Source organism: Centropristis striata, chromosome 15, assembly GCF_030273125.1.
Source record: "Centropristis striata isolate RG_2023a ecotype Rhode Island chromosome 15, C.striata_1.0, whole genome shotgun sequence".
Classification (NCBI taxonomy): domain Eukaryota; kingdom Metazoa; phylum Chordata; class Actinopteri; order Perciformes; family Serranidae; genus Centropristis; species Centropristis striata.
The window spans coordinates 33,875,455-33,893,518 of NC_081531.1; the positions used below are offsets into that span (position 1 = coordinate 33,875,455).

At 36.6% G+C, this 18,064-nt stretch overlaps 1 protein-coding gene and 1 long non-coding RNA gene across 2 annotated transcripts; both read left to right on the plus strand.

Annotated features, from left to right (window-relative positions):
* Positions 1–6,810: 6,810 nt before the first annotated feature.
* Positions 6,811–7,233, plus strand: LOC131986291 (uncharacterized). Its single transcript, XR_009395690.1, has 3 exons — positions 6,811–6,919; positions 7,029–7,063; positions 7,152–7,233. It is a non-coding gene; the product is annotated as an uncharacterized LOC131986291 (long non-coding RNA).
* Positions 7,234–7,953: 720 nt separating this feature from the next.
* Positions 7,954–18,063, plus strand: hsd20b2 (hydroxysteroid (20-beta) dehydrogenase 2). Its single transcript, XM_059351608.1, has 11 exons — positions 7,954–8,311; positions 9,931–9,977; positions 10,142–10,217; positions 10,323–10,433; positions 10,848–10,915; positions 11,033–11,077; positions 11,187–11,221; positions 11,310–11,391; positions 11,515–11,580; positions 16,335–16,484; positions 17,109–18,063. The coding sequence occupies exons 1-11, from the start codon at positions 8,161–8,163 to the stop codon at positions 17,247–17,249; spliced, it is 972 nt and encodes a 323-aa protein (XP_059207591.1). The 5' UTR covers positions 7,954–8,160; the 3' UTR covers positions 17,250–18,063.
* The last annotated feature ends 1 nt before the right edge of the window (position 18,064 follows it).

Sequence of the window (18,064 nt, forward strand, 5' to 3'; positions counted from 1 at the left end):
TTTTCTTACACGGCTGTTCTGATGCTTTGGGCACAGCTAGGAGAGCAGAGGGTTTATTCTGATTAGTGTGACAGCAGGTGTGTCTTTGTGGAATGGACTGTTTGCCTTGGCTCTCAGCAGGCCTCTAGTCCAAAACTGGACAGGCGATGAGACGACCCCAAGCCATCACTGCCTCGGGAAAACAAGAAGAAAAGGTGGAATTAGAAAATTTCCTCAACAATCTAGACTGATCTGTTTTTGCTTCCTAAGTTCTGTGATATGAGCAAGGAAATCTGGTAACTTAAGCATTCTCCAGTGTACAGTCGAAGTTCCCTGACTTGAATTTGCATCTTGTTGTTTAACAGAGTGTGATGTTGGATCTTATCAGTATCCATCTGTCTCAGTGAGGACATGATTCCCACAATGCCAGTGCAATTCCTTGAAGAATTAATGGCACGTGTGCGTCAAGCTGCTTAGCCCTGTAGGGCTAGTTTCAAAAATCAAGTACCAGGTTAAATGGGGCTAAATCTGTCCATGATGTCTCGATTTGGTGTCTTTTCCTGTCTTGAAATCTTTCCAGCCATTATTTCTGGGTAATTCTGGAAACCAGTATTTAAATGAGTACGGGTGTTTCAGAATATCTCAGGAATAAACCTGGTGGTAACCTGGTGTTTCAGGTTAAATTAGACGACAAAGTTAGGCCGTAACATGAAGTGAATTTAGAAACTTTATTGCTAAAAGACAAGGACACTCAAATCCAACTGAAGAAAACTTGTGGCAATTATTGCATGAAAGTACATCTTAACTACATTTTATTCAGAGTTGGAATAACTTTAAGAATAATAGTCTGGACTTTATCTACTGAAACTATATTTTGACATCTTAAAAATAAGTTTTTAAACTTATCAACAAACACAGATAAAATGTAATTCTGTGTTCAGAAAAGATGGCTTAAAGATGGCTGCCCATGTCAAAAGAATTGACACAGACAGCTGAGCAAAAGGCCTGACCAACCTACCAGTAGTGAGGGGAGCTTTAGTTGCAGCTAATGCTAAAATTCAAACCATTGCTTCCTCAAGTTTAAGGAAATTCAGCTTGAAAGAAATTAAAATAATTATGTTCAAACATTATAATACCGGTTTGTAAATAAAATTCAAACATTTTATTCCACAGCTTAATATAAATAAATTGGCCTGGTTATGTTTCTGTCTAGCTCTTGTTTATATTTGCACAACTTTAAATGTGGCCTATTCTTGGTTAAATCTTGCATGTAAACTTGTGGCTTTCAAAACCAAAATTACATTTAAACAGCACAAACTACCACAGAGCCTGAATTGATTCTTTGACTTCAAATGCAGAAAGCAAGTGGTGACCAACAAGCCTTCTAAAGAGGCTAATGCTGACATTGGCTTATCAGTTCCTAATAGGTTAAGAGGAGCGCTGACGAATATGCGAGAGCGCTGACGAAAATGCTAGCCTCGTTTTCCAGTGCTGCTGAAAATAAGAAATAGGTCAATCCATCACAATGCTATTATACATTTAACATAATGAAGCATTTTTTTATATAGTCTATAAAAATGTATGAAAAGACTGGACAATCCCTGACATTTTAACAGTTTCACCTTTAAGGTGAAACAGAGGTGAAAGGACACAATGACACTGTATAATGTATAGATGGTTCATATCTTTTACAACAAAATTATATCTATTTCACTCCTAATAGTGGTAAATCGACTACAAGACTATTCATTGAAACAATTTTATAAAGAGAGCGCTCTGACCTGGAGTAGCTTCTCAGCATACTGTAGGAGCCATGTCGATAATGGAGCATGTCATTGAACTGCACCATTCAAACTCCAGGTGGATTAAGTATCCAGAAGTTTCCAGTGGGAAGACTTATCTTTATCCTTTCATTTGGAAAAAATATCATAGGTAATCCAAATTGCATGAAAAGTAAAAAAGAAAAATCAAATTATTTCCTCTTGCATCCAATGTCCCTGAAGACAATACTTGAAAAGACAAATCTCCTCATTTCCAGACCTTTGCTTTAGCTCTTGTTGTCTCTGTTTTGGACTGGGACCCACCCCAAACCACAGAACGAGGGACAGTGCGTGAGAAGAGGTGCAGCGGCGCCTGGACTGGTAAAAAAAAAAAAAAAGATTGGCAGAGAGCTGTGGAGAGGTAACAGGTAAAGGAAAGAGTGGAAAGGACAGGTAAGCTTTGACTTCCCCGTCCTCTTTAGCTTTTAATCCACATAAGTGTGGGAAGAGTGTGTGGGGGCGGTGAAAGTAGAGGTATATTCCTTCTGTATCATTTACACAGTGTGTAAACTGAGGTGCTAATGTGGCTTTTTGTGGCTTTCTTTAACTAACTTACCATAAACAAACATTGAGCATCACAAGGCTGATTCAATTTATGGATTTAACGGCTATTTTAATGGTCAGAACTGTGAAGAATCATGCTGAAAATGGTGGCTAATTGAACTCATATGTGATAAGGAGCACCTTAAAAAAATCATAATATACCAATTTGCTGTTGTGAGAGTTGAAGTGTCTGAGACTGTTTGTGCCATAACAAAGGCACTTTAAAATTCATGAACTTTTGAAGAAGGAAAATTACTTTGAACCCTTATCAAAAGTGTTCCATCACTGCTAATCATGCATACCTTGTGAAACTCCCAATTCTGATTCTTTAAGCTATAAATGTGCCCAAGGCAAAAAAAACCAAACAGTTTTAAACCTCCTTGTGTAAAGCAAAACAAAGAAAACATTTGCAATGTTAATAATTGCACACATTATCGCTGAGGCTCTCCTCACATTAAAGAATTGCATGTAATCACCTGGGGCTTGAAACTGGTACAGTGATTAAGGCACCTGCACCTTTAGCCTCATGTAACCCTGCTGCTGCATGTTAAATCCTTATGAGCTCATACACTTTGCTGTTCCCCCAACATAATCATAAATAAACGTATCATTATTATTGTTAGGCTATTACCGGTTATAGAATTACAGTGTGCTGCAGTTCTGCCTGTGGTTCATCTTGTAAAGTGAATAAAAGATGTAATGAGTGACTCCATGACATTGCCACTGCTCTACACAATAAAGTATGTATTTTATCATTGATTTTGATGTAAAATTACATTTCCCACAATTGTATGACCTTTTACTTATTGAAATCTTTCTAGTGTGGTGGGCCTCCTTCCCTTCTCAACTTAACGCTTTGATTCCTTGACAGGTCACAGAAGGTCAATGTGAGAATCTTACATACGTTGAGAGACATAACAACTATGTGAGCTGGAACGGAGGGCTGAAAATATCTTGTGGTAATCTACTGAGAGGCTGCTGCTGCTCTTTTGACCTGGAAGCATGTGCAGTTCACTACAGCTGGAATTTAAGCTTTGGGGTGAGGGGAAGGGAAGCTATGCATTAAAAAAAATAAAAAAAATAAAATACACGATCACTTCGATGACCACTGCTGAGCATTTTGTGCATTAAGTATGGAAGTGTGACGGTGAGTTTTTCTTTGCTTGTCCTGTCCTGCACATTGATAGCAGCCTTGTTGAAGTAATCAGATTAGTCAGGTGAGGCTGTGCTAAACTGATCTGCTGCCTGCAAGCCTCTTAGTGACATGGCTAACAGTACTGACAGAGATCACTTCGAAGCAAGGTCAGACACACAGCTGACCCAGTTGAGCAACGCATGGCCTACTGCTGGGGCATCAGCACTGCATATAACTGATAGGAGCAGCACTTCTGACGGGACTTTCTTATCAATTAACCCTCAATATCATTATAATCTGTAGCCTGAACCTCAACAACTGAAGTCATGTTGGTATAAAACATGGGAAGATAAGTAGCATTCAGTGTCAGTGGTTTTTAATCTAAATCTATCCAAATGCACTTTATCTATATTTCAATATGACACGTCTGTTTTCCACATACAGTGTGATACCAGCATATGCTTGGTCACATAACTTTCAAAGCTATGGTGTGATTTGATGGTTCATAAGTACATCTCTCTTGGAATTCTCTTCTTTCTGGGGAGAAGTCATTTGTCAAGCTTAATTAATCTAATACTGACAACCTGTGGGAGGAGTGATAGAGAAGCTTAGACATTTGCCTCCTTAATGACCCCACTTAATTGATCAGGTGGACCCATTATGCTGCCTCTCACAGCGACACCACTCGGCCTTTTGAGGATCACAGGTCACAGAAAAGCAGGGAACTTCCTTGATGTCAAGAGTGTTATCTAAAATGTTTGTGAGGTAATAGGAAACCTCTTAGTGTTCTTGGAGACTTGCCTCAGGACTGGATTGGGTTCCTGCAGAGCTGTGACTATGCACTGCATTGCACAGATGCAATGTGGGATGAAGTGATTAATAGTTTTTGAAATGTTTTAAAAGATGAAAAAAGTAATTATCCATTCATTGACAAACCTAATTGAAAATCTACTGTATATGGATTACTGTAGGTCTGTAAGAAAATTGATATTGATATGCTTGAGTATCGTGATATTAGGCTTTGTGTTATTGCATTGATTCACAAAAACTGTATCAGCTTTACAGCATGCACAGATTTGCGGCAGATAGCTTGAAGAAAAACTAGTGTTCTGGTGTAGGATGTAAAAAAAACTGATAAATGCAGCCCACACTGTTATAAAAAACACTCTTTTTTTAAATTCAGATTTTTGCAAACAGTGTTGTGTACAATTTTCCTAAATTAAATGAAAAAAGTTGTAATATATATCCTTGCTCACAGTATTTCAATATATCCCTGTGAACCCTGTATCATAAAGTGTCACCTAGTCCTAATAACACTAAAGGGTTGCACATCTCTCTGTGATAAACAATTCGATTCGCAGAATTACAGGTCACGATACGATTAAAAAACGATATACTTGTATTACAAACCAATTCGATTTGAATGGATACAGTGTAAGAACGATACGATTTTATTTGATTTTATGGTTATATATTTAATCTTCTGATTTGCCATGGAGTTAAAATCTGTTTAATTGTGGGTCTGAACAACAAAAATACCACAAACATCTTTCTACATTTATAATAATGTTAAGAGAAATCATTCTTTCATAATTTTTTCCTTTCATGACCTGTTACCTACCCCATTCATTAAATTAAAAATTGTAAAAAACAAAGAGTGCCAAACAGAGAGTCTGTCTGTCAGCAAGAAACACTTTTACATCATTTGTCATTTTCATCAGTCTCACCTGTGGCTTAGTCCTGAGAGCAGGTTTGATGAGTGACATCATTTACATTTTACCTTAATCATCTAACCTGTTCTGGGATATTAAATAATGAATTTATCACGAGGATTGTCTATATACAGATGCAAATAATAAATAAATAAAAACAGCTGTATCTCTCACTTGTTAAACAGACTATCTGGTCGCATCGGTTTTTCGTCCACAACCCTAATTACAATATCATTAAACTGTTGTAATACATAACTGATTAGTTCTAAAGATCGATTAAAAGGGATTTCTTGTTTTTGGTTTTATCAAAGAATTACCCAGAACAGTATGATGCATCTTGTTAAAATACAGAAGTATGTAAACATCAGAGAGCCCTACTCTATGCTTATTGTTGTCCGTCTGTTGTTTTTATGGAAACACATATATCATTATTATGTTGTTGTTTTTTGAAATTTAGATATGGAAAAAGAAAAAATGTGAAACAACTTCAACTCCACTGACCAGGAACGCCACAGTAGATTACTGGTCCAGCTGTGGCCTGTTGGGGCGCAGCAGTACCCTCTGGTGGTTGATGTAAGGACTGAAAAAACCCAGACATAAACAGCTATCTGACTGCCGAGACTCTCTAAAACACTCCCTATCTTTTTGATGTGACACACTTATGAGTGGGAAACTCAAACACATTCAAACTTGAAGGGTAAATTGGGGGAAATTTGGCTCCAAGAGTATCATCCCCTGCTATGCTGCACTGTGGGGGCAATGGCTTTAGTTTTCTTAATTATAATATTAATTATTCTCTTGGGATTAAACCACTTTCAAATGTTTAAATGTTAATAATACATTTGATGTCTGAATTATGCTGCTTTTATTTGTTAGACCAGCCATTATTAAAGGGAAAAAAAACAATAAAACCAAAAAACAGGTCACTTTTTTTTTATCACATTTACATGTTCTGTTCTGTTATCTTATTCAATATGTGCAGAGCTCAAGGTAAAGGAATAAACGGTCTCCAGGGCCCTTAAATTGACCTTTAACCTCAAGGTAAAGGTTCAACTTCAGAGCTTGTGAGTGCAGCTCTCATTAACTTCCACAATGACTCAATAGTTTATCAAATAAATACAATAAAATGTTTATCTTTAAGATGATAAGCAGTTTTTTGTAATTGTTTGGATCACAGGGCTGCATATGTATTTACAACTGGAAGCTGTACACTATCAGAACAATTATCACAAAGACATTTTATCAAAAGTGTTTTCAGTTAATCGATGTACAGGCGCTGATTTTCCATGAATGGGTAGAACTGTTTCTGCTGATGTTACAACCTGACAGACTGTACTTATCACAACTACGTTTTGTTTTTATCTGTGCTGCAGTTACTTGAGGAGTCATAGTTTTGTTTTGGGCTTTTTGTCAATTTTGCAGACGAACTTCAGTGTACTTATCATGTAAAGTACTCCTCAGCCTTCATTACGTCAGTAAAGTCTGTGTCACAAACTGGGAGCATGGACTTTGAAAGATAGGATGTAAGAAGCTATCAAGTTGCATTATGGAAAGGGTAGGATCTAGTGATTTGGGGTTTGATCCACTTTTCAAAAAACGTTTTTTTAGCCTGTTTTGGCTGTTAGAGGTCATGTTGATCTCCAATTCATAACTCGTTTTTCCCCTTGTGTGTTTATTCTGACCAGAAAACCACTCAGGTTATCAACTGTAACATACTGTCAGTCCCTGAGGTAAGATAACTATATATTTACTGTATGGCTGTGTTTATGAAGTCACATTTTATACAGTTTTGGCTTTGCTTCATAAAAAGGTGATGATTTATGCTTTTTAATCACTCAGATGACCAGACTGGTTCTTCCAGGCATGGTTGAAAGGTATTATCACAAACATCCAGAAGTTAATTGTTGATAACATATAAAACAGGATGATTTTTGTGATGTTTGTCCTTCATCTCATTCCCAGAGGGACAGGGTTGATCATTAATATCTCCTCTGAGGTGGCCGTTCACCCACAGCCCTTGTTGTCCCTTTATTCCGCCACTAAGGTACTTTCTTAGTTACACATTCATCATTCATCAACTCAAATGTTCACTAATTAGCTCAAAATCACATTTCACTCACCCCGCTGCTCTGCTTGTCTTGTGACTGACTTATTTTGTCAATTTTGCAGACGAACTTCAGTGTACTTATCATGTAAAGTACTCCTCAGCCTTCATTACGTCAGTAAAGTCTGTGTCACAAACCTAAATTCATAGACGGGAAATATGTCGCTGAGGTATAGCTTTCAAATAAATTTCTTGTTTTAGTGTTTCTCTTTATCCAACATGTAAGGATAGTGGGGGGTCTCAATAAAAATCTATAAATCTCTATAAAAATCTCTTATATGACCATATAATTATATTATTATATTATATATTATATTATTATATTATTCTTAACTTGGAGTTATTAAGATAAGCTGAGGTAGACAAGCATCTTCATCCTGGTGAAGTTAAAACTACTGTATAAAATAGCAGAGAAAAGCCCTCAACATTCACCAGCACAGATCAGATTTAAGAGATCCCTCTAAAAATATTGCTTTTTCTTTTTATCAGCAGCCTTTAGCAGTTATTTTCTTTTTTTTTCTTGTATAATCCAGACTTGTATTTATTGTAATATGATGTTTATATTTGCTTTCATAACAAAAACGAATGAATAAATAACACTGGAAGCAGGTTGTTTCTGCGAGATTTTGGGAAAGCAAATTGGTTTTTATCTGTAAATGTCGATTTAAAAAATTGGAGCAGTTCCTCCTGCAGAGAGTATGAAAGCTGCAGGTGCAGTGTGTGGCCCTAAGGGTGTTTGTTGTCTGCCAAGCTTACAGTGAGGGGTGGAGCAGTGTGGGAGGAGTACTGTTCTCAGTTCTCAGTTCCTCTAATATAAAATTTGGATGAACCACCTCTTCGTCGATCAGTAAAGAACTCTGCTGCAAAATGTCATTTACTGATATGCTGACCATTATTGGGGGATTTGTCGTGCTTTTCCACCTGCTGAAACTGGCCTGGAGATGTTGGTGTGGATTCAGACAGTTTTTTTTGTCAGATTTTTGGCATGCAGATTTAAGGACATACGGGCAATGGGCAGGTAATTTCAAAGAAGTTGGTTCAATGTTTATTTATCAGTATTTATCATTCGAAGACTATGGTTTATAGTGGGAATGAGGTTAGTTGCATCATGGTCTCTGTGTAAGCACCTCACCTATGTTACTGATTCACAGTTTACTACTGAGAAATTATAGCTAATGCTACTGTTCAGTTCTGAAACAAATGATGTATGATGTATGTACAATATGATGGCCATACCCAAGCTCATTTATGTCTATATAATACATTTTTCAGTGTGTTCTGGAAACTGCTCACAAACAAAAAGCCATACTCCTCTGAATGCTCCAGGTCTCTAGTTTGTTGTTGTAAAGTTCAGTGAGGGTGTGATTACCCTAGGGGTCACAACAGGACATGTTGTACACTGAGGTCAAGTTTTGAAATAATAGTGAAATTACCATGGGGATTAAAATATTCACACATGAATAAAATTTAGCTCACTGGATTTACAAGAGTCTCAGTCTTCAATTCATACAAAATATATGCAATTCAATAACAGTTTATGGAGCCCAGTATGCAGAAATATAAATATGAATGCAATAGGTGAAAGTAACACATTTTTACTGCATGAGAAATACTGTGTTTTCGGCCCCAAACTGCATGCTATTATCCTAGGGTGGACATGTGTTGTGGTTACCCATTGAAACTATTTTAACTCAGATATATTGAAGTCAGAGATCATGGGGCTCCTTTATTTTTATTTTTTTAACTATTTCTATATTTTAAATGTTATTTAAACCCCTTCCCAACAAGATATCATGGCATGGCTGGTATCAGTAGCTTCCTTGGGTATCTTAGTTTCATGAAATGACTGTAAATTGTGCTGAGATGGGGGAATATTTGGATTCAGTAGCACCAGGCTTCCTTTCTGTGAAGGCAGTTTGATAAGGCACTTGCTGTTCACATTCCTACTTGATGGGACATTTCCGTCTTTTTGCCTGCAAACATTTCAATCCTCTACAGACACAGATAAACTTCAAGTTGACTTCCCATACTCTTTTTTAAAAAAGGTGCTGTGTTTTTCACTTATTGTATGACAATTTGTCTAATGGAAAAAATATTTGGGGGTCCAAAAAACACATAGGAAGAAGAAAAGAACCGGGCCCTTTGTTTGGGTGTGTTTGTGACCAGGATCTTATTCACATACAGCAGCAGGGAGTGTTTTCTCTGGCTGGACATTTTCTTCCTCTAACTTTTCCTCTCCCTGATGCCCAGTATGGAAAAATAGCCATGCAGACTCTTTGAAATCTAGGATTGTGTGCAATATTTTTGCAAAATGAACAATTTAAATCTGCAGAGCAAAATCTGAAACAATGTGTTTGTATTTTTCAAGAGTTTGGTAAATTACCGTAGCTTACTTGACTACAGTTACTGTGTCAAAAGTTCTGGTGGTAATGTAAAAAGAAAGATAAAAAGAGAGAACAGTAGTACGTACAAATGCAGGTGTTGTAATATTCACAAGGTATCACCATGGCCATCAGGGTAAGGTTGCAACTCATTGCCTTGGTAGTCAAATCCACATCTTCTGTCATGACATTTAAAACAAATAGACAAGTATGTGTATAAAATTGGTTCCATGTCTGTGTTTTCACCTTTGTGCAGTTGTCACTGGGGCCACAGGTGGCATTGGTAAAGCTTATGCCAGTGAGGTAAGTCTCCAACTTCCTTCTCCAAAACTTCCTCAATTTTTGGGTTGAAATGTCAAGGTCAGAGCTGGATATTTAGGCTGTTTTAGAGCGAGGGTTTCAGATCTCACTAGTGTAGAGCACTCTTGTTGGTGAAAAACCAGTCTGTCTTGTATGTCTCTTTCTAGCTGGCAAGAAGAGGCCTGAATGTTGTTTTGATAAGCCGATCTGACGATAAGCTTCAAATGGTTGCCAAAGAAATAGGTGAGTGAAGTTAAAACAGTAAGCTATTGTTGTTGTTTTCTAGTACATTGTGTCTTTCCATGTGCAACTCTACAGCAAAATCAAAAAAGTAATTGTCTCCTCTAGAGGATCAGTATGGACGAAAGACTCACACAATTCGAGTGGACTTCACAGATGGCCAAAGTATCTATCCTGTTATAGCTGAAGGACTACGAGGACTGGAGATTGGGATTCTGGGTAATAGGAAAATCTGTCACACAGCACAGGAAAAACAATAAGAAGTTATTCCATTACTTTCTGATTCTTCCAGAAAACACAGACAGTAGAAAGAGGAAACGTTTTGAAGATTAAAACCACTCTCATGTCTAACAATTGTATCAATCTTTGCACAATCTAGCCAAATCTTCTCAAGAAATCAAATCAATGTATTTCCCAAAATGTTCAACTATTTAAAATGCTAATTCAATTAGAGATGTTCCGATACCATTTTTTCCCTCCCGATACAGAGTATTTCCGATACTATCGGATAATCGGAACAACTCTAAATTCAATTGCCCTGTTATTGCTGAACTGTACTCAAGAAGATGATCTTGAGCTTTGCCAAACTAAAATGAGTAATGCAAAATGTGTGTGTCCTTGTTACCCATACAGTTAACAATGTAGGAATGATCTATCCTAATCATTTTGCCTATTTCCTGGACATGCCAGATGTTGAACAGGTAACTTTTGCATCTTAAATGTAATGATGATGTATTTTCACTGACTCAGGCTGTTAGAGGTCATGTTGATCTCCAATTCATAACTCGTTTTTCCCCTTGTGTGTTTATTCTGACCAGAAAACCACTCAGGTTATCAACTGTAACATACTGTCAGTCCCTGAGGTAAGATAACTACATATTTACTGTATGGCTGTGTTTATGAAGTCACATTTTATACAGTTTTGGCTTTGCTTCATAAAAAGGTGATGATTTATGCTTTTTAATCACTCAGATGACCAGACTGGTTCTTCCAGGCATGGTTGAAAGGTATTATCACAAACATCCAGAAGTTAATTGTTGATAACATATAAAACAGGATGATTTTTGTGATCTTTGTCCTTCATCTCATTCCCAGAGGGACAGGGTTGATCATTAATATCTCCTCTGAGGTGGCCGTTCACCCACAGCCCTTGTTGTCCCTTTATTCCGCCACTAAGGTACTTTCTTAGTTACACATTCATCATTCATCAACTCAAATGTTCACTGATTAACTCAAAATCACATTTCACTCACCCCGCTGCTCTGCTTGTCTTATGACTGACTTTTTTTTTTCTCTTCAGATTTTTGTAACATATTTCTCTCGGTGTATGCATGCTGAGTACAAGTCCAGGGGAATTACTGTTCAGGTAAAGTACGACACTTAGGTCATTCACATGTACTCAAGCTGGGGACAACCATCTTTTAAGTGAACATTAGCTAGATAGAAAGTCTTATTTTCTTAAAAGGAGATATAATTTAAAACTGGCAGTTACAAGATTTCTTAAAAAATAATAAGCAATCTCATGAATGAAGAATAACGCGCAACCACAATTGGGGGGGTGAATAGAAATGAATGGATGTTGTTACCGTTTCATTGCAAGGCTCGGTGTTTTTAAGTTATTCTACAGAAATAAATTAGATAAAAGTGGGCTGATAACACTGCGATTTTTAGGAAAAGGGTGGGGAAACACTACAGTTCTTCAGAGATGCGAAACCAAAAGATCAGGGCCGGTTCTAGCCCATTGGCTGCCCTAGGCGATATTGAGAAACTTTGGAACTTTACCAACAACAACTGAATTGAACATACGAATAAATAAATAAGAAAACACAGATCTTCATCAAATTAAGAATGGCAAAGACTGAAAATAAATAAAATGTAGACATACAAATGCAATAAAAATAAACATAAAAATGAAATTTAAATGTACATTTATATTTGATACATGAACTACATACAGACAATATAATGGTCTCAACATTTTAATTTTTAGAAACTTTGGAACTTTACCAACAACAACTGAATTGAAAATAACAATAAATAAATGTAATTAATTAATTAATTTAATTCAATGAGGGTTTTATTGCCCATGCTTTTTAAAAAATGTTTCGTTAATCAATGTTGTTAAAACAAAGATGTATGCTTAAGGGCGCCACAAGGGGGCGCCCCCTGCCAATTTGGCGCCCTAGGCAGCCGCCTTGGTGGCCTGTAGGAATAACCGGCCCTGCAAAAGATTACACAATTTTTGATAGATAGATAGATAATTATAGTTTCACATAAAACATTATGACAAACATTACTGATAACCCTTACCTGTTCTACTTATCTTGCTGTTGCCCAATTTCCCGTTCGTGTTGTCTATGTTTCGCCACAGAGGAAGCGCCATTTTACCGCGTTGTCCTGTTGCTGTCATGTTTTTTAATCCCCTCGGAAAGATGCTTGAGATCCTGAAAGTTACACACGGGTAACGAAAATAGCATCTTGTTCAACAAGCTAACGGTTAGGAGTTAGGTGACGCCATTTTGACCCTGACAACCACCCCACTTATTATTTTACTAGCGGTTTGGATTTAGAAAAATACTCAGCGCCAGATTGGAACAGATGTGCTGAATTTAAAATGTGTCTTAAAATATAAAATCTGAGCTGTAAGAGTTAGTAAAAATTGTTCGTGGTGGCTGCCATAGACATATATATATATATATATATATATATATATATATATGTCTATGGTGGCTGCCGTTTCCATCTTCGTTACTAACTTCTGCCAACCGCCACCGAGCAAACGAAGAATACAGCCAATCAAATTGCAGCTCGGGGTGACGGTTTGCGCATGCGTGTTGTTGTTTTCCCACGTTCAGGGCACTTGACATTGCGAGCATATACAAACTATAGACTGTATAAGATACAAACTATAGACTGTATAAGATACAAAACATAGACTATAAGATACAAAACATAGACTATATAAAATACAAACTATAGACTGTATAGATAAAACTATAGACTGTATAAGATACAAACTATAGACTGTATAAGATACAAAAGAGACTGTATAAAATACAAACTTTAGACTGTATAAGATACAAAACAGACTGTATAAAATACAAACTATAGACTGTATAAGATACAAAACATAGACTGTATAAGATACAAACAAAACTAGGTATTTTTGTAGGCCAACCCTAAAGTAGCATCAGCATGGGGTCTATTGAGAATTCGCCTATGGGATTTTTGCAAGTATTTTGGAACATTGCAGAAAATAAGCTCTGTGGCAAACACACGTTTCTGATGCTTTCGCATTTTATTCAGCAGGCTAATCTTAACAAATTAACACCACTTTTATAATGTTTTATTAAGTGCTAATGCAGTCGACAAAAGTAAAAAGCAAAGGTTATGATATCGCGACTAGGTTGCATGACATGAACGTCACAGCAGTTGTCCTTAAGACGGTCTCGGAGAAGCTAACAAGCGGCTTTGACAAGCTAGCGAATCCGTAGCCTAATAAATTGTTTATTAACATAATTTACATCCTCCAAGAGGCTATAGGGCAGGCAAGTGAAAGAGTTACCATTCATGTCCAGTGTGATGATGTTTAATATCCCTGACAACCACTGTAATTTAATTTAGCCATTTGTTAGCAACCACCTTTTTAAGGACACATAAAAACTCCATCATTCACAAGTTGGGGTATTTGTTAACATATTTCATTTTGTACAACAAACCACGGGCCTTATTCCAGGCCTCTAACCACCAACCCAATCAAAGTCCTCATTGAATGTTACATTACATTACATTACATGTCATTTAGCTGACGCTTTTGTCCAAAGCGACTTACAATAAGTGCATTAAACCTGAAGGTACTAGACATAGACCACAGGAATCAAGTAAGTAGTGTGAGAGGTTAGACCAGGGGCTAAAATGCTAATTTACTTCCGGGTTTAAGGAATAATAAATAACATTAACAACCAAGGATTTTTTTCATGACATGCATCCATACAGAATTATATACATTTCTAAGCAGGTGGGGCTTTGATTTGATAATGGCTGTAAAAGAAAGACATATTTTAACTTTAACAGGGGTGAAAGTAAGCCGGTGTTGTGCCGTATTAAGCACCCCTGCCATGAAAAGCACCCCCTCAGATCTCTTAATATAACACAGATCTCTTATTCACGAGTAAATGTCAAAAAGGACTAAATGTCCATGTTTAATTTACTACAAATGACAACGTACACACAATGGCAAAAATTATATTCTCATTCCATGTCACGTTCTGTTTAGCGTCCAGTTTTGTGTTAATGATTCATGTTTAAATGCGCTCATGGATTCCACAATAGTCATACTTTCCCACAATCACAGTCACAGATAACAAAAATCGGGTAAATGGTTATTGATGTCATTAATTAATAGCCTGCTTACTGTGTTGTCTTCCATAATATTTGTAAATATATATAATATAAACTCCTAAGTATGTGTTTGTGTGAGTGTATATATATATATATATATATATATGTATATTGAAGTGTCAGTGTGTTGTTTTTTTTCTTGGTCTACTTATCATTGAATATAAACTCCTAAGTATGTGTTTATGTGAGTGTGTGTATATATATATATATATATATATATATATATATATATATATATATATTTATATTATATATAATAATTATATATATATAATTATATTATATTATATATATTATATTATATTATTATATTAACTCTTAAACACAGCGGTTGCTATGGGCATTGGTGCGTTTGATTTAATGCACTGGGACGTTTTCCACAACTGGTCCACAGACGTCAAGAAACGCCGCTTGCGCCAGGACAGGACGAACAATAAATTAAACAAACAAAATTCCACAAACTCTTGTGGTTGGCTGAAACACTTTCAACATGATTTAAATATCTGTCAGTCAAAAAACGGAGAGAAACACTACAAAACAGTCAATTTTTTCCCCAAAGTAATAATGCAGAGAAAAATAACTTCTTTGTTAGGGTTAGGGTTACCATATTGTCAAGTGTTTCTAATTCCTGGCCTACAGATAGTCTACAGCAGCGGTTCCCAATTTTTTTTTAGCCGTGCACCCCCTTCTATGTCCCAAACAGGTTGACGCACCCCCAATCCCCCACACCTTCAAAAAAAAACAAAATGCAATAAGCTTTTTTATAGCCATATTGAAGGCGGCATGTTTAATCATGCTCAAATGACCAGAACACACATGTAATAAAATAATCACCATAACAACAATGCACGCTCGCATTTGAATTCATCTGAAACACAGTTTCAATATAATGCAGTTATGGATTATGCGCAAACTTCCACTTTTAAGAGCAAAGAGGATGATGACAGGTTCAAGATCAGAGGCAGGAAGCACATAAGTTGGGAAAATGTTATAATATTTTTAGCAGTGTTGAACAAAAATTGCAGCAAGTTTAGCATGGCGCTAAACAACCCCGTCATCATAACACGGGTTGGAAAAATGGAAGAAGATAACTTCTACGCTTCATTTTAAGATTAAGTGCATTATGAATAGCCTGCATTTATTAATTAATTAATAATACAGTTTTTGATTTTACATTTTACAAAGGAAATGTTTATTTATGCGTCTTTATTGTGTGGGGGAAATTTTTTTTAAATTGTGTAATTATCAGACCGCCATTACATTTTTCATCTCATGCACCCCTAGCAGCAGCCCGTGCACCCCAGGGGTCCACGCACCACACTTTGGGAATCCCTGGTCTACAGTAAAATATTTCAATGTTTTTATTTGTTTGGGTTTTGACTTTGCTATTTTAAAATGCATGAAGTGAAAGAGAGATGAAGGTTTTTGTAATAGCCTAGTACCGGCAAGAATTTAAAACTACTTTCACCCCTGAACTTTAACTAACTAACTTTAACTATATGTTGAACAAATATGCAGCTTATAGATCGAAGCTTTGCCTCCTGCAGCGCTTACCAACTCCGGTTATCTTCCTCGTCTCTTTTTTTTAAATTTACTGCATGTGAAGCTGCATAAAACATACTATACTTTGGATAATTCTGCACAGGACTTCTCAGTCAGCAGTATGTACGATGTGAAGTGAAGTTCAACCTGTCTAACCGCAGTCAACTTTTCCCCCAGTGTGTGGCCCCCTTCATGGTGTCCACCAACATGACGCAAAACATGCCAGCCAACTGTCTTGTGAAGACGGCGTCGGCGTTTGCCCGGGAGGCCTTGAACACTGTGGGTCACTCCAACTACACCAGCGGCTGTCTGTCCCACGCACTCCAGGTCAGAAGGATGAGAGACGGAGATCACTTACAAACTCACAACTGCTGTGACGTCTTAAAGGAACACTCCACCGTTTTTTCATATTAAAACATGTTATTCGGTCAAGTAAGACGAGTTGATACAGACCTCTTGCGTCTCAATGCGTGCACTCAATCGCCCTGGCACGCGGCGCCACTTGGCTAGCACTTAGCTTAGCCCAGTTCATTCATTAGGATCCAAACAGATGGACAGTTAGAAGCGACCAAACTCCTCCACGTTTTCCCCTATTTAAATACAGCTACACGAGTAGTTAAACGACCAAGTATGGCGACACAAAATAAAACGTGGCGCTTTTCTAAGCGGATAAAAAGGAGAACTATAATGTATGGCGGAATAGCACTTGGGAGCACTTCGACTCGGCGCAGTAATATCATCACTCCTGAAAAATCTTCTCCCTTCAGGAGTGATGATATTACTGCGCCGAGTCGAAGTGCTCCCAAGTGCTATTCCGCCATACATTATAGTTCTCCTTTTTATCTGTGTCTGTATCAACTCGTCTTACTTGACCGAATAACATGTTTTAATATGAAAAAACGGTGGAGTGTTCCTTTAACATCTCTTCTTCTCTTTCCTAACATCCTACAGAGCTCGGCTCTCACAATACTCCTGCCAGACTGGCTTCGTATGTCATCGTTCCTCATAGGAAAGCTGCTAGGCTTTGGCAAAGCTGATTATGAAAGAAGAGTGTGCAAGGAAAAGGAGAAGCTTGTTGGAAAGGAGGACTAGTCACATGCCTGCATCTGCACAGAAGCTGAATTTGTTACTGACACTAATGTTGATTTTAACAGCTGAATATAGGGTTTTTATAATACATTTAACTTCACTGTAGGTCCACTTCTCAGATGCCTTAAATGTGTGTCATACTACTGGAGGCTTCATTACACAATGTCACATTTTTAAGATTAATAACTGTCATATTTAATATAACTACAGTGAAACAAAGTTTACTTTGTTTTAGCAATGTAAACTAATATATTGGAGCAAATTCTTTTACAGATAATATATAGTGAATATCTGGGTTTTTTTTAAATTATATTTCTGTAGAAAAGTTTGTTTTTTTTAAACTTTAATATGATGGTAACCTGGTAAGCCAGACTTTTTGTTGTATTAAATTTAAAAAAATTATTGTATTGTGTATAATTTTGTATTTTTACATATAATTCACTATGATTAAACATTAAAGAGCATTAAGCAATTGAATAATGTTCATTATATTAATTTGCAGATTTAAACTTTTATTCTGTGGTTAATATTTGTAATAGAAGTAATTTAAAACATACAGGGTTCAGATGGTTAAAAGCTCCTATTGCTTTAATATTTATACCATTAAACTCAAAAAAGATAAACAGACACAATCTATTTGTATCGCATTTTAACAATCTTTAAATACATATTTTCCACTTTTACATTATTACAGTTAAAAATATACCAATACACAGTACATTTGGCAAATATTTACTCCTACAGTGTGACAAGCAGCAGTTTAAGATGTACAATTACAGTAACAGATATTAGTTCCTCGAGGCTTCCTCAGTGGCCGT

What these genes read in the sequence shown, in the direction of transcription:
- hsd20b2 (XM_059351608.1), top strand. Translation starts at nt 8,161, where the DNA reads ATGTCATTTACTGATATGCTGACCATTATTGGGGGATTTGTCGTGCTT. An exon ending in GACATACGGGCAATGGGCAG is followed by an intron (nt 8,312 to 9,930) that starts GTAATTTCAAAG and finishes ACCTTTGTGCAG; the next exon opens with TTGTCACTGGGGCCACAGGT. An exon ending in CCAGGGGAATTACTGTTCAG is followed by an intron (nt 11,581 to 16,334) that starts GTAAAGTACGAC and finishes CTTTTCCCCCAG; the next exon opens with TGTGTGGCCCCCTTCATGGT.